Below are 12,299 nucleotides of genomic sequence, written 5' to 3' on the forward strand. Positions count from 1 at the left end.
GTTCTGAAGCTCTGAGCAGAGAGCTTGAATGTGATAATCTGTATCATCGAGCGAATTATAGGTATTGTCCCTATTCATATTATAGATGTCACACTGCAGGTAGAATGATCTAAATTTATCTCTGAAGTGTGCTACATTTCTGAGATGGTAATATAATCTCAATCTCATCCTCAGATTGGACAAGAAAAGTAGACAACAGTGCAGTGTGTTTAGTTGCTGGGTACATAGGAGAAAAAAAAAATCACACCATTGGATGATAAAAATTCTTGCATGCATGATTTAGGAGATGAGAGAGGAAGCCCAAGTAGCCCGAATAAAATCCCTACAAACGTGTTTAAAAATCCACATAGGAAGGATCCCAAATTGGAATCTTTAACCTCAGATTTGTGAGGAAGGCAGGGTAACCACAAATTAGACACAATTAGACACTTGCTTAGAAAAAGGAACAGACAACAAGAAGGGTAGAAATTTACAAATCAGGGCAGTGTGGGGCTATAATAGAGCAAAAAAAAAAAAAAATAGGTAAACTGCTAAAACAAGGGTAGAAATGGTCCGAGTGTGGGTAAGAGTCATCATTTGGCTGTGTAGGAAAAAAAAATACCAATGGAGCTCATTTACCTGCTGGTACAGTAGAAGCACCTGTGGCTAAAGCCAAATCATCCCAAGGATTTTACTTTCTGGAACTGGATTCTTCACCTCTGCTTTTCACGGACATTCAGAATTGGCCTGCACGTGCGAACTTGGCATTCTCCTCAATGAATGGCATGCATGTGCCTGATGGTTACACCGAGTGTTTGAGAGCAGTAGCAACGTTGTGGGGCTGAGTGGGCAAGTAGAGCGACTGGTTCTCATGACACATCTCAACCACACTACACGATGGAGGATGGCGAGAGAGCGTGTACCCCTGCAGCGCTAACTATGATCCCTCTCGCTCCCTCGCTCCATGTGCCTCCTCAGGCTCTCACCAGGACAGCCATGATTTAATGATGAGAGAGACCGCTTTGATTATTCATACGCAGCAGACTGCTCCGCCGGGTATGCTGATGTCTCACGCACACTTTGAATACATATGCGTGCGTGAAGACAGACGCACACGGTTGCGCCATTTAGAAAGGCCTGAATAAGACTTGAGTAGAAAATGAACGTTCATACACATTGGGGACGACATGTATGTTTACACACTAGATAAACAGTATGATGTAAATGTAAAATGACTGCCTCATCCTGGCACTTTAGCACTTACTCTAATGGCATTAAGTGTAAAGAGGGCTTAAGAGACAAAGACTTTTGTTAAAAAAAAAAAAAGAAAATTCTTAAGATGCATTAGTGGTGAGGGGAAAGGCATGTTAAGTAACGGAGGACAATGATCCAAAATGTAGTTCTAGTGTCTTCAGAAAACAAGTTGGAAATCATAAAACCTCATTTGGGACACAAGTGGAAAATATGACTTAAGAATATTATTCTTGAAAATTATTATTATTACCACTTGAATGATAACAACTGAAAACAAACAGTAAAATATACAGATTTTCAAAAATGTTGTTATATGACAATTACTAGTGCTGATATTTCCAAATGTACTAAATGTATTATTCAATTTATGGCTTTATTTTAATGCATGTGTGTGTGTATATATAATGACGGACCGTGACAGGCTTAAGACTGCTGACGTTTAAAGCTCATCTCTTATTCACTGGCAGCCCCTCCTTCTTCCTCCCTGGTGCCCCACACCATCATCTCCCTTCCAACACCCCCGCGAAGGAAATTGCTGATTTATTTTGCATGGCAACTCTGAATTTCAAGTGAGTTCTATTAAAAAAAAAAGTCTGCGCTCTAAACGTTATTGTTTCTTAACAAGGGTGGGGATATTTTTGAAATCTGAAGCCATGGCAAAGCAAGTTGAAACAGATAAGGGTGATGTTTGCTCAGTGAAAGGACTGAAGAAGACATTACATTACTCATGCATTCCAATAAAGTAGATATAAGCAGCATTAGATTGTTGATGTAGTAACTGGGGCACTTGGTAAATTACACTTCAATATTGTTCAAAACACAAAATGAGAACATTTCAAACCATCCATCCATACATTATATGCAAAACCACAATAATACTCCACGTGCCACTTAAAAAGCACGGCAACCACTTCAGCATGCACAGAGGCACACATTCATGTCATGGATCACGCTCATAGTCATTTAAGAGTAAAAGCACTTTGTTAGTGTTGTCACTGGCAATAAGCGTTAAAACAATGATTTGTGAGCACCCAATAAACAGTGGCCTGCTGGGTTTCTCCGCTTTGAAAAGGTGTCAGCAATGAAACAAGGACAAATTGTGAAATAATGCCGTCTTTATCGTTTTCAACTTCCTCTCACTGGTGTAAACGGTGAAACGAAAGACAGCCGGAGATTGCAGCTAAAGCAGATAAATATGCGCATCGTTCTTCCCCGGAGCACCTTGTCAGCTTCTTATTGATGTATTGACAGATTTAAACGAGGAAAAGATGTGCGGTCTTAAAACACACACATAAACGCACACGCGCATAAAAGTGCAAATTAAAACAAGAAATTAAAAATCTGCATTGACAAATCGGTTGTTATATATAAACATGATTTTTTTAAAGAATGTCTTGGAAGGACAAGTCTGGATTTAAGGGATTTAATTAATATTCCGGATACACAATAAAAACAGAAGAAATTGGACGTGTCCATCAAGCTCAAATGATATTTGTTATTCCACATTTACAGCTATAACAATTTTGACACTCCCACATCAAACTCATCTAATCTTGCCTTTCCCTGTAAAAACTGTTCCTATAGGATAATCAGTGTTGAGTGCATGGTCAGAACATACTACACAATCAAATTGTAATGCATCCAAAGAAAATCTCAGTTGCTGCCAGTGTTTGTTCAGTGGGCGGTGAAAAGTGGAAGAAACCGGGTCAGAAGCACAGGTCCGCTCGCTGCATAGCAACTGGCTGCTGTAGTCATGAAAGTGACCTATGGATAGTCAGAGTTCATGTTTGTGTAAGAGCCTGCAGCTGAGGCACAAGCAGGATGGCGGATCGGAACTTTTGTGCACGGCGAGGCTTAATTACACTGACACATGAATATCCATAACATGCCAGGCGGCATTAATTGTCAAATATTTCTCTCGCAGGGCGATTTCTACACAGATTATTATCTTTGGAGCTCACAGGGAAGGCAAAGGCGCAGCTATATAGAACATTTTTCACATCCCATTCAGAGTATTTTCATTTAGTGGGACTATTAGCTTGCCAAGGTACAAGCAAAAGAAAGATATGCTGTTTAATCTTGTACTGTTTAACTAAAAATATTTGATCCATTCATTTTCTCATTAGGATTTTTTTTGGGAACCAGATGCCATTGATATTTTTAATGTTAATAAACACTGACCAATTGAATAAAGGGAAATAAATGTTGAATTTTGCAATGCTTTAAATCGACACACCAAAACAAATGATAACAGTCATGTCACAATATTATAGATTGCCATATCTTTTTTGGTAACATTTTGCAACACCGACCCTACATCATGTAGCCTATGGATGAGGAAAAGATTCTTACTTTTGACAGTGAGGTACATGGACTTGCTGACGTCAGCACCCACGTCGTTGCTGACCTTACACAGGTAAAAGCCATTGTCGTCCTCCAGCACGTGTTTGATCAGCAGGGATCCGTTACTCAGCTGCTGGATGCGAGAGCCGCTGTTCAGGAGGATGGGCTGAAACAGGGGGACACCTGCACCTGGGTCATAGAAACAGACACTTTTCAGTCTACATACGGGAATGGCTTATTGTTTATCAGGGGTGGGCAAATGTTTGTGCCACATTTGATTTTGACACACCAGGACATTTGCAGATGTAAAATATGTAAAACATATTTAATAATGAGATAATTTTCTATACTAATTTAAAATTAATTTAAATTCATTAAGGTTTAATTTATACTTTTTTTTTTTTTTTTTACAAAATCCCAAATTTGCATATATTTTCCAATACTAAATGTACAAGGTTTCTTTTTCTAAATGGTGGGCTGGATAAAAGAACAGTGCATGCCATATGTGGTCTGCGGACTATATATATTTTTCAGGAGGTACAAATGCAAAAATACAAAGTAGAACCCCAATAATGAAGTTAGTGAGTGAGTGAGTGAGTGAGTGAGTGAGTGAGTGAGTGAGTGAGTGAGTGAGTGAGTGAGTTAGTTGGTTGGTGGGTTAGTTGGTTAGTTGGTTAGTTGGTTAGTTGGTTGGTTGGTTGGTTGGTTGGTTGGTTAGTTAGTTAGTTGGTTGGTTGGTTGGTTGGTTAGTTAGTTAGTTAGTTAGTTAGTTAGTTAGTTAGTTAGTTAGTTAGTTAGTTAGTTAGTTAGTTAGTTAGTTAGTTAGTTAGTTAGTTGTAACACAAACAAACAAACTAATTAACTGACAAAATGTGGGCATATTTGTACATTTTCCTTCATTTCCGTATGTTGTTGAGTCAGTCATAGGGTATAATGAATAGATCGTATTAACAAAACTGAAGTAGGGTATACTATGCCGCAGGTGGGTTTGCAATAACAGGGACAATTTAAGTGCAGATTCAAACCAAAATAAGATGAATTCACAGATTTTGTACTGGGTCTTACAACATTCGCATACCTAATGAAGTGTCCAGTAAATACATGTTGTCCCATATTGACATGAACCAGACCTCCATGATCATGATGCCCACTATGTGGGCTTTCATTTGAGCACATGTTTACAGATTTGACGACAAAGCCTGTCAGATTTTGGGAGGATTGTAAACATGTTTCTTAACACTGGGCCTAAATCCTTAAACCGGCCAACAGATGCCGAGCGCAGCGTCGAAAACTGAGCTGCCGATGTGATGCAATCAGAGCGGACGTAATGCTCAAGATGAACAAGACGACAGATTGGTGGCGGAGAGAGAGTTCCAATGTAAGCCTTTGCCAGTCAGATTGACTGTATTTAGAAGGATTAATATACATGTGAGTGAACAACTCCTGGGGTTTATTGTTTGTACATAAGATGAGAAAAATTATTCGTCTTAATGACTTTAAAATTATGTTATGTCCCTTAAACAACGACAACGTGGATTTGCCTTGACAACAAATTTATTTGGTGAATAACAATGTTTGGACGTCTTACTGAAGTAAATGTCAAATATATATTTTGATTTAGTAGTCTTGAATGTGGATCACCGATGTATAACAGTAACGTCCCTATAGAAACGCAGTGCAATCGTATTTTACATTGCACATTTACAGTAAAACGTGTTTGAAATGTGTCAAACGTTAAAGACGCTCCATGAAGTTAGCATGTTAAGATCAGACTACTTAGTGAGCTGTGTTTATCTTCCCCCCGCATTTTAATTAAAAGGCTGTCAGGTGGCCTAGAGAGCACAGGGTCAAGTGGTGACTGTTTCTGTTCCCCTGGCACCGAATGCTTTTCCTCCTTGAATGATGGATTTTGCATATCCAATCAGAGCTGGTTGTTATGCTAATAGCAGGTGACCTTTACTTTACTCTTGCATATTTCCCACAGACATTCATCTGGCCCTCATCTACCAAGGTTGCTGTAAAATGACTGACATGAAAGGAATTAGGCAATACTATTGAAAGGCCCAGAATGTGGGAAATTGAGAGTTTCACACAAAAACCCAGACACCCACAGCAGATTTCATGAGATTTCAGAGGGAACATATGAAGAAATTAAAATGTAGGGTACTATTTATGAAAATCTTGTCATTATCTATTACTTTAAGATGATGCATTTTTCTTCAACAGAAGAACAGTTTTAGTTCCTGTCCTTCAAATGTATTTTTCCTTGGATTTATACTGGACTTACTTAACTGCATGATGCCTATAATTTGCCATTACTCTGACTAACGTAATGTCCTGTGGGTGCTTTGAAAAACTGTGACAAAGGCCTCAAATCTTAGATACCAATCAGGAATGGTCAGATGGTGTTAATCAGGCATGAGGCCTGTCTGTCGCTGTTTCTCCCCTCGCATGCACAAAATCCCATCAAAGGTTGAGATACAGACATTTCATTCTTTTGATCATAGGACCAAGTGCACACATACACATGGTCACACTCACACGCCCACTTGCACGTTTTTCTCCATTGGTTGTTGTCTTTCTGTTGGTGAAGCTTTCATCCCTGGTTATATGGATGAGGAAGCAAACACCTGGGCCCTTGCTTCATGTTTTCCGCTCAAGTGGCTGAACTCACCTGCTGCCTTCCTGTCTGTACGCCAGGCTGCTTTATTGTTCTTCTGCACCCGGACGTGTCGTCTGTTTTTCTATAATGGGGTCTTTCTCAGCGATAACACTCTTAGGATTCGGGATGGCACCGAGCTAGACCATGTTAGCTGAACAGATGGATGTGTGCGCTTGTGGAGGCATCAATATGCCTCAAGCACTTGATGTGTGTAAGTGCATGCATCCGTGTGCACCACCCAAATAAACACAGCTAAACTTACTCATCTGTAAAATAAATAAATAAAAATCCCCACCAATGAATCATCTGTGAGAAGTGTCCGTCCGGTATCTGAGGTGAAGGTATACATTTATGTCATGTATTGTACCTTTGGAGTGCTCCCATACAATGGTGGGTGGTGGGTATCCTTCAGCAGAGCAGTTGAGAGTGACAGTTTTCCCATAGATCCCATCTTGGTCCTCGGGCTGAACCACAAACTGAGGAGGAACTGTACACACACACATACACACACACACACACACACACACACACACACACACACACACACACACACACACACACACACAATTCATGAAATGATTTGTTTACTGTATGCATTTTCAATGGCAGGTAAAAAAAACTATACTAATCACTATTACTGTGACTTAAGTACTAGTGGAGCACCAAGTATTTATATAAGGGAAATTACAGTAGTCTCACATTCTGTCTGATAGGCTTTTTGTGTGTGTTGAAGAGCTATGCTATAAATCACAGACAGCAAATAAATTTCATGATGATAAAACCTCTGGAGGTATCTAGCAGACTTAGCAACATGCATCAAGAGAATTTCTCAGATTCTTCTTCCTGGTCATCTCAGAAGTATGTGTGATCACTTGTTGCCAAAATTCACAGGGCTCAATCAGAACTCCCCCATAGGCTTGTGAGAAATGTCATTTGTCAGTCACACCTATAAGCGTGTCTGAATAATAATTAGGAGTTGATTACATTATGGTTCTGGATTACGTATAGGTAGGAACAGATAGTTAGATACAGGCTAACAGATTTTCTATTACTGGCTCACTTCAATTCGCCTTGCCGTTTTTGATTTGAAAATGAACATTGGAAAACTACCGCACATTGTATGCATGCTCAACTTTATACATGGTGAACAAGGGTCTGCTGCATTTATATCATCATACTTGCATGCATCTATTGGAGAGAAGACAGAAGGCAGCAATATGAATATCATGTAGTATAAAACGGCCATGTCCAGAGCTCAAACAAAACAACAGCGTATGATAATATTAGTTTGCAGTCTTGTATTTCTAAATGTTATAATGACTTGGCAATGATGATTCAGCTCCACCGGAGAGCAACCAGCAATGGTGTAGGTCACCCAATCGGCATGTTTGGAACCCCGGCTGACCAGATACTAGAAATGGTAACTTGTAAGACCTTATCTAGTCAATGGAGCAATAATGAGCCATAGAGGTAGTGCAGTGGAAAATATTTGAGGCATATGAGTAATATTTACACACAATAATTGAATCCCTACTCTGCATTAAATATAGAAAAAAAATGCTTTTGCATTTTTGAATAACACAGCAGTATCTGGTGGTACATTTGCCAATGGCCTCACCTCGAACAATGAGCTGACTCTGGTGCTCCACAGCGGCCGCTTCATTGCGGGCAATGCAAGTATAGTTGCCGTTGTGGTCAGGCGTCAAGTTGGAGATTCTCAGTGAACTGGTGAAATCAATGTTATCCACAGTCACGCCAAGGCTAGTCGGGATAGGTCGTCCATCTTTCTGCCAGGTGATGTCTAGAGGCCGGTCACCTGACATGACCACGCAGGGGATAAAGACACGCTGACCGATGGTAAAGCGCTGGAACTCAAAGGGCTGAATGTAGGGAGGGACTGAAGACAGAGAAGTGGAGAGAAGGGAGTGGGGATACACAAAGGAAGAGAATCTACAATTAGACATAAATTCAGCTGTCAGAGAACATTTTTCTTCTTTAAAGTCAATGACATCCTGTAATTTTCTAAGTACGTTGCTTTGCAAAACGTCAAGGAACATAATGAACCTGGCATAAAGGAGATGACGTCAAGGGACCTCGCATTGTTGCATTTGATCCACCTCCTTAACGACCTATTATATATAAAGTAGAGAAGCTAGCTCTAAAAAGTGAGCAAGGCTTGTGGTACATCCAAAAGCACTTTCTAAATAGATTTAAAACAAAGCAATTGAAATATTAATGTATTAAAATATGTAATTCAAGGGATGACGTATGTAATTGAAGGGGGGATGATGTAATTGAAGGGATGACAGTCACCTTTGATTTAAGAACTTGCACACACATGACGAGACTTTATCTACTTTATCCATAGTTGCTGAGTAAGCATATCACAAGGAATGTCTTGGAAAAGGTAGTCATAATTGTCAACATGCAAAATTATAAAATCAAGAGATTCCTTCAATGTAAATACAGATGTTTTACAATAGGGTGCAAAGAAAAAAATTGGAAAAAAATTCTTGCACGGGAAAAAAAGTTGTGGAATGTGGGGTACATTTGTGCTTTAGGGGCAGAAATGGATTTCTCTGGCAATGGAGCTTCCTACCAATCATCTACACGACCTAACCTATACATTATGCCTTCATAACATATGTTGCCAAATGGCCTGCTTATTGAAATGATTACAGTGATTAAGGAGGCACAAGCTGGATCATAATTAATGTATCCCACACTCCTATGTGGGTGGTTAGGACATTGATCAACAATGACAAGAATAGCACATGAAATCAAGGCAACCCGCCAACATAATAAACCAGAATTATGCAATATACGCTTTTAAACGTGTCTCTTGGAAACCATCAGCAATCGCACAAGTCATCTGTGGTTGAGTGTCCAGTGAGATCAAATAACTGTGAAAATAAGCAGCACTTTAGCTGCTTATTTAATTCTCAACAAAGTGTAGATAATGGACTCCCTGGGTCCCCAAAGACCGTCGCGTATTTTAAGCACGAGCGGCTTGAAATTAACAAATGCATTGGCTCAGCATGGCACCGCTGGGAAGCGTTGTTGTGTATCATCGGCCTCTCTTGCGTTCTCACTCTTCTCTCTCCCCCTCTGTTCCCCTCGCTCATGACAAAGTGTAATGTGGCGGTGTCATCCTCGCGTACTGATCAGATGGAAGGAAATGGAGCATAATGGGGAAGCCCTCCTTCGTCTTTCCAATTACAGCCTGTAAGATCTCGGCGGAGATCAGCTCTGCGATATTATTAGCACAGATACAGTCTTCATTAGCCAGCCTGATGAACTGAGGAGTAGCAGGTAGACTCATTTATTAGTCTGAGATGAATGTCAAATATTCTTAAAGAGCTGCTTGCTTTCCTGTGTGAGTCTGTTTGCCTTTTTTTGTGATGCACTTTGGAAGCCAAGAGGAACATGTTTCAACGACAATGGTCTTTGCTACAAATAAACAGGAAGAATTTTTACTTTGCTTTTATTACACCTGAGGACACAAGAATCTGCAAAGAGAACATTTTGTAGTGTGCAGGTCAGGCCAATATTTGGTCGCAGTAATCGTTCTGTATTGTTTGGTAGAAATGTTCCTATCCTAATGAGGACAAAACATACAAAACAAAATGACATACTGGTGGGAGAATACATTTACCTCTCACACGGAGGTGGACACTTTGGGAGTCCATCTTGTTGGGTTGGACCATCACTTTGCAGTTATACTCTCCGGCGTCTCCCTGCTGCACATTGGTAAGCCTCAGCGTGCCGTTGTTTTCGAAGGCCCGCTGTCGATGGTTGAACGGCAACAACGCAGAGTTCTTGTACCACTTGATGGAATAGTAAGGATAGCCAATCACACGGCAGTGAATGAAGGCATCCCGTCCAGCGATGGCGGTGACGTTTTTCATCGAACGGATGCTGGCACGGCCTGAGAATGAGATGGGTTCAGAAAGACCTCCTTATGAGGACATTTATTAGTGGTGGTGTTAAGCTGCAAGAGCTGTGACACTTGCCGCAGTGATGTGTACACAAAACAGTCCATTTCGCAGGTTATTAAACAACACGATGTTAAATGCTAAAAACACAGACTGGTTTCACTTGTTGTCCTTGCCGTCAACTTCTTAGAGAATGACTGGCCGTTTGTTTGACTTAGCTCTCAATTGTTTAATCTTAGCAAAGGGCAGCAGAATAACATGCAGATGCAAGTGCTCAACATCTGAGGGGAGAATGCAACGATGATACTTTTATGTAACTCTGCATTTGCTGCTCCCCTCAGAACAATGGTGTCGCAAAAAAAATGCACGATCTGATCTTAAACTGTAGAATTGGCCGGCCTTTTAAACACACACAAAAGCACACCACAGATACATTCATGTAAAGAGAATAAATATCCTCTGGCTATTTACTGACTTGCGCATTTGGGAGACCAATATCCAGATTATATGTAGCAAACCAGGAAAATACATTTGACCTGAAGGTACGAGGGTGCTGAAAAAGCACAATAAAAATGAATACATTTGCAGAAAAGAAGAAGAAACAAAATAAAGAAGAATAGTAAACAAATAATAAAAAAAAACCATTCTACGAAAGAAAACTAAGTTACTACATCAAATGCAAACTAACTCAATTTGCACTTCTCACACAACTTTCAGACGTGTGCAGCATTCAGGCAGACAGACAAACATACAGTGAGACAGACAGGTATGTGTATTGTTGTTCTTGGAGGAGCTGATTTGACAAGCACCTCTTACGTTTATTCGAGCCTGGTGGTACACGAGGCCGGCCGAGTTGCTGCACGTGCACCGGTACACGCCGCCGTCCTGCACCTGCGTGTGGGTCACGTTGAGCTGGCTGACCACGTGGCCCTCGTGACTATCGTAGTGTCCCAGGTGATGGTGGCTGTCTTTGATGACCGGGTCGTCGTCCAGCGACCACATGCAGCGGGGCGGCGGCGTGCCCTTGACGTTGCACACCAGGAAGACGGGCTCATTCGGGTTGACCACCTTTTCGCTGAAGGAGGAGAGGATCTTTGGCGTACCATCTGTGGAGGACAACAAGGCCAAATGGGTATACGCTGATGAATAAAACATGGAGGCAGGCTACATATTATTTGGTGGGAGCAATCATCGGGGTGCAGTCATATTCACTGGGTGGAGAGAAATAATCACCACCTGTTACTCTTGCTGGTGGAAAATCTGCAATATCTATTCCATTTACAATTTTATAATGTGGTAATATTTACCACAGAGAATAAAGTGAATATTGTCTTTATTGAAATGACACTGCGGAACAAAAAAAACGATTCCATTTCTGAATTGTGCTACAATGTTGAGAGGGCAATCACTGATTAGATGAAAACAACAAAGCTCTAACAGAAATATTATCTTTGATCCCAGTTTACAAGATTGGATCATCTTTGAATTACAACCACTGAAGGTTAAACAAAAACACTGGCATCTGACAATCTTTGACTTGACTCTTGACTGATAAGGAGAGTGAAACATTAATTTCCTTATGTCATTAATTAATACAGCAACTCAGGCTTAAGGATAGCTTATTCAATATATATTATGTGGGATGAAAAATGTTCACGGCATGGCACATTTGCCCATCCTGTCTCCATGAGTTGTCTCACGACTGTCCCATTATTTCCATTCCTTGAAATGGGTGGGGTGATTTTGGCTGGCAGGTAGGATACACCCTGGAATGGTTGCTAGTCAATCGCAGAGCACTCAAATTTATTCATGCCTATGGACAATTTCGAATCTGTGATGTGGAAGGAAGGCTTAGGCAACAAAGAGCATATGTGTCTTTTGTAACATCTGCCATTTATTATTCTCAGACAATCTGAGTTTGCTGTGCGTAATTATAGATAATCAATATCATCTTTTTACAGGTCCGTGACCGCAGGAGACAATTGTCTGAGCAACATTGCCAAGGTAACCTCCACATTATGTGCATGTGCTTTTTTTTTGTGTGTTTGTGTTTGTGGACTCTCCGCCAATAATAGTGGTGGCCTATGGCAGAGAGTCAAAGCAGCGTGGATGCCATTAACATGCAA

General features: G+C 40.6%; 1 protein-coding gene across 1 annotated transcript in view; it reads right to left on the reverse strand.

Annotated features, from left to right (window-relative positions):
• dscamb (Down syndrome cell adhesion molecule b) overlaps positions 1-12,299 on the reverse strand; it is a 72,380-nt gene that overhangs the window by 17,018 nt on the left and 43,063 nt on the right. The window contains exons 8-12 of the mRNA XM_085915872.1: positions 10,983-11,279; positions 9,894-10,166; positions 7,857-8,135; positions 6,606-6,725; positions 3,586-3,765 (exon numbers count right to left, since the gene is read on the reverse strand). Coding sequence (XP_085771998.1) covers positions 3,586-3,765; positions 6,606-6,725; positions 7,857-8,135; positions 9,894-10,166; positions 10,983-11,279 — 1,149 coding nt within the window. The remainder of the gene's footprint in view (positions 1-3,585; positions 3,766-6,605; positions 6,726-7,856; positions 8,136-9,893; positions 10,167-10,982; positions 11,280-12,299) is intronic.

Source organism: Syngnathus leptorhynchus, chromosome 7 (assembly GCF_054491065.1).
Source record: "Syngnathus leptorhynchus isolate UIUO chromosome 7, UIUO_Slep, whole genome shotgun sequence".
Taxonomy (NCBI): Eukaryota; Metazoa; Chordata; class Actinopteri; order Syngnathiformes; family Syngnathidae; genus Syngnathus; species Syngnathus leptorhynchus.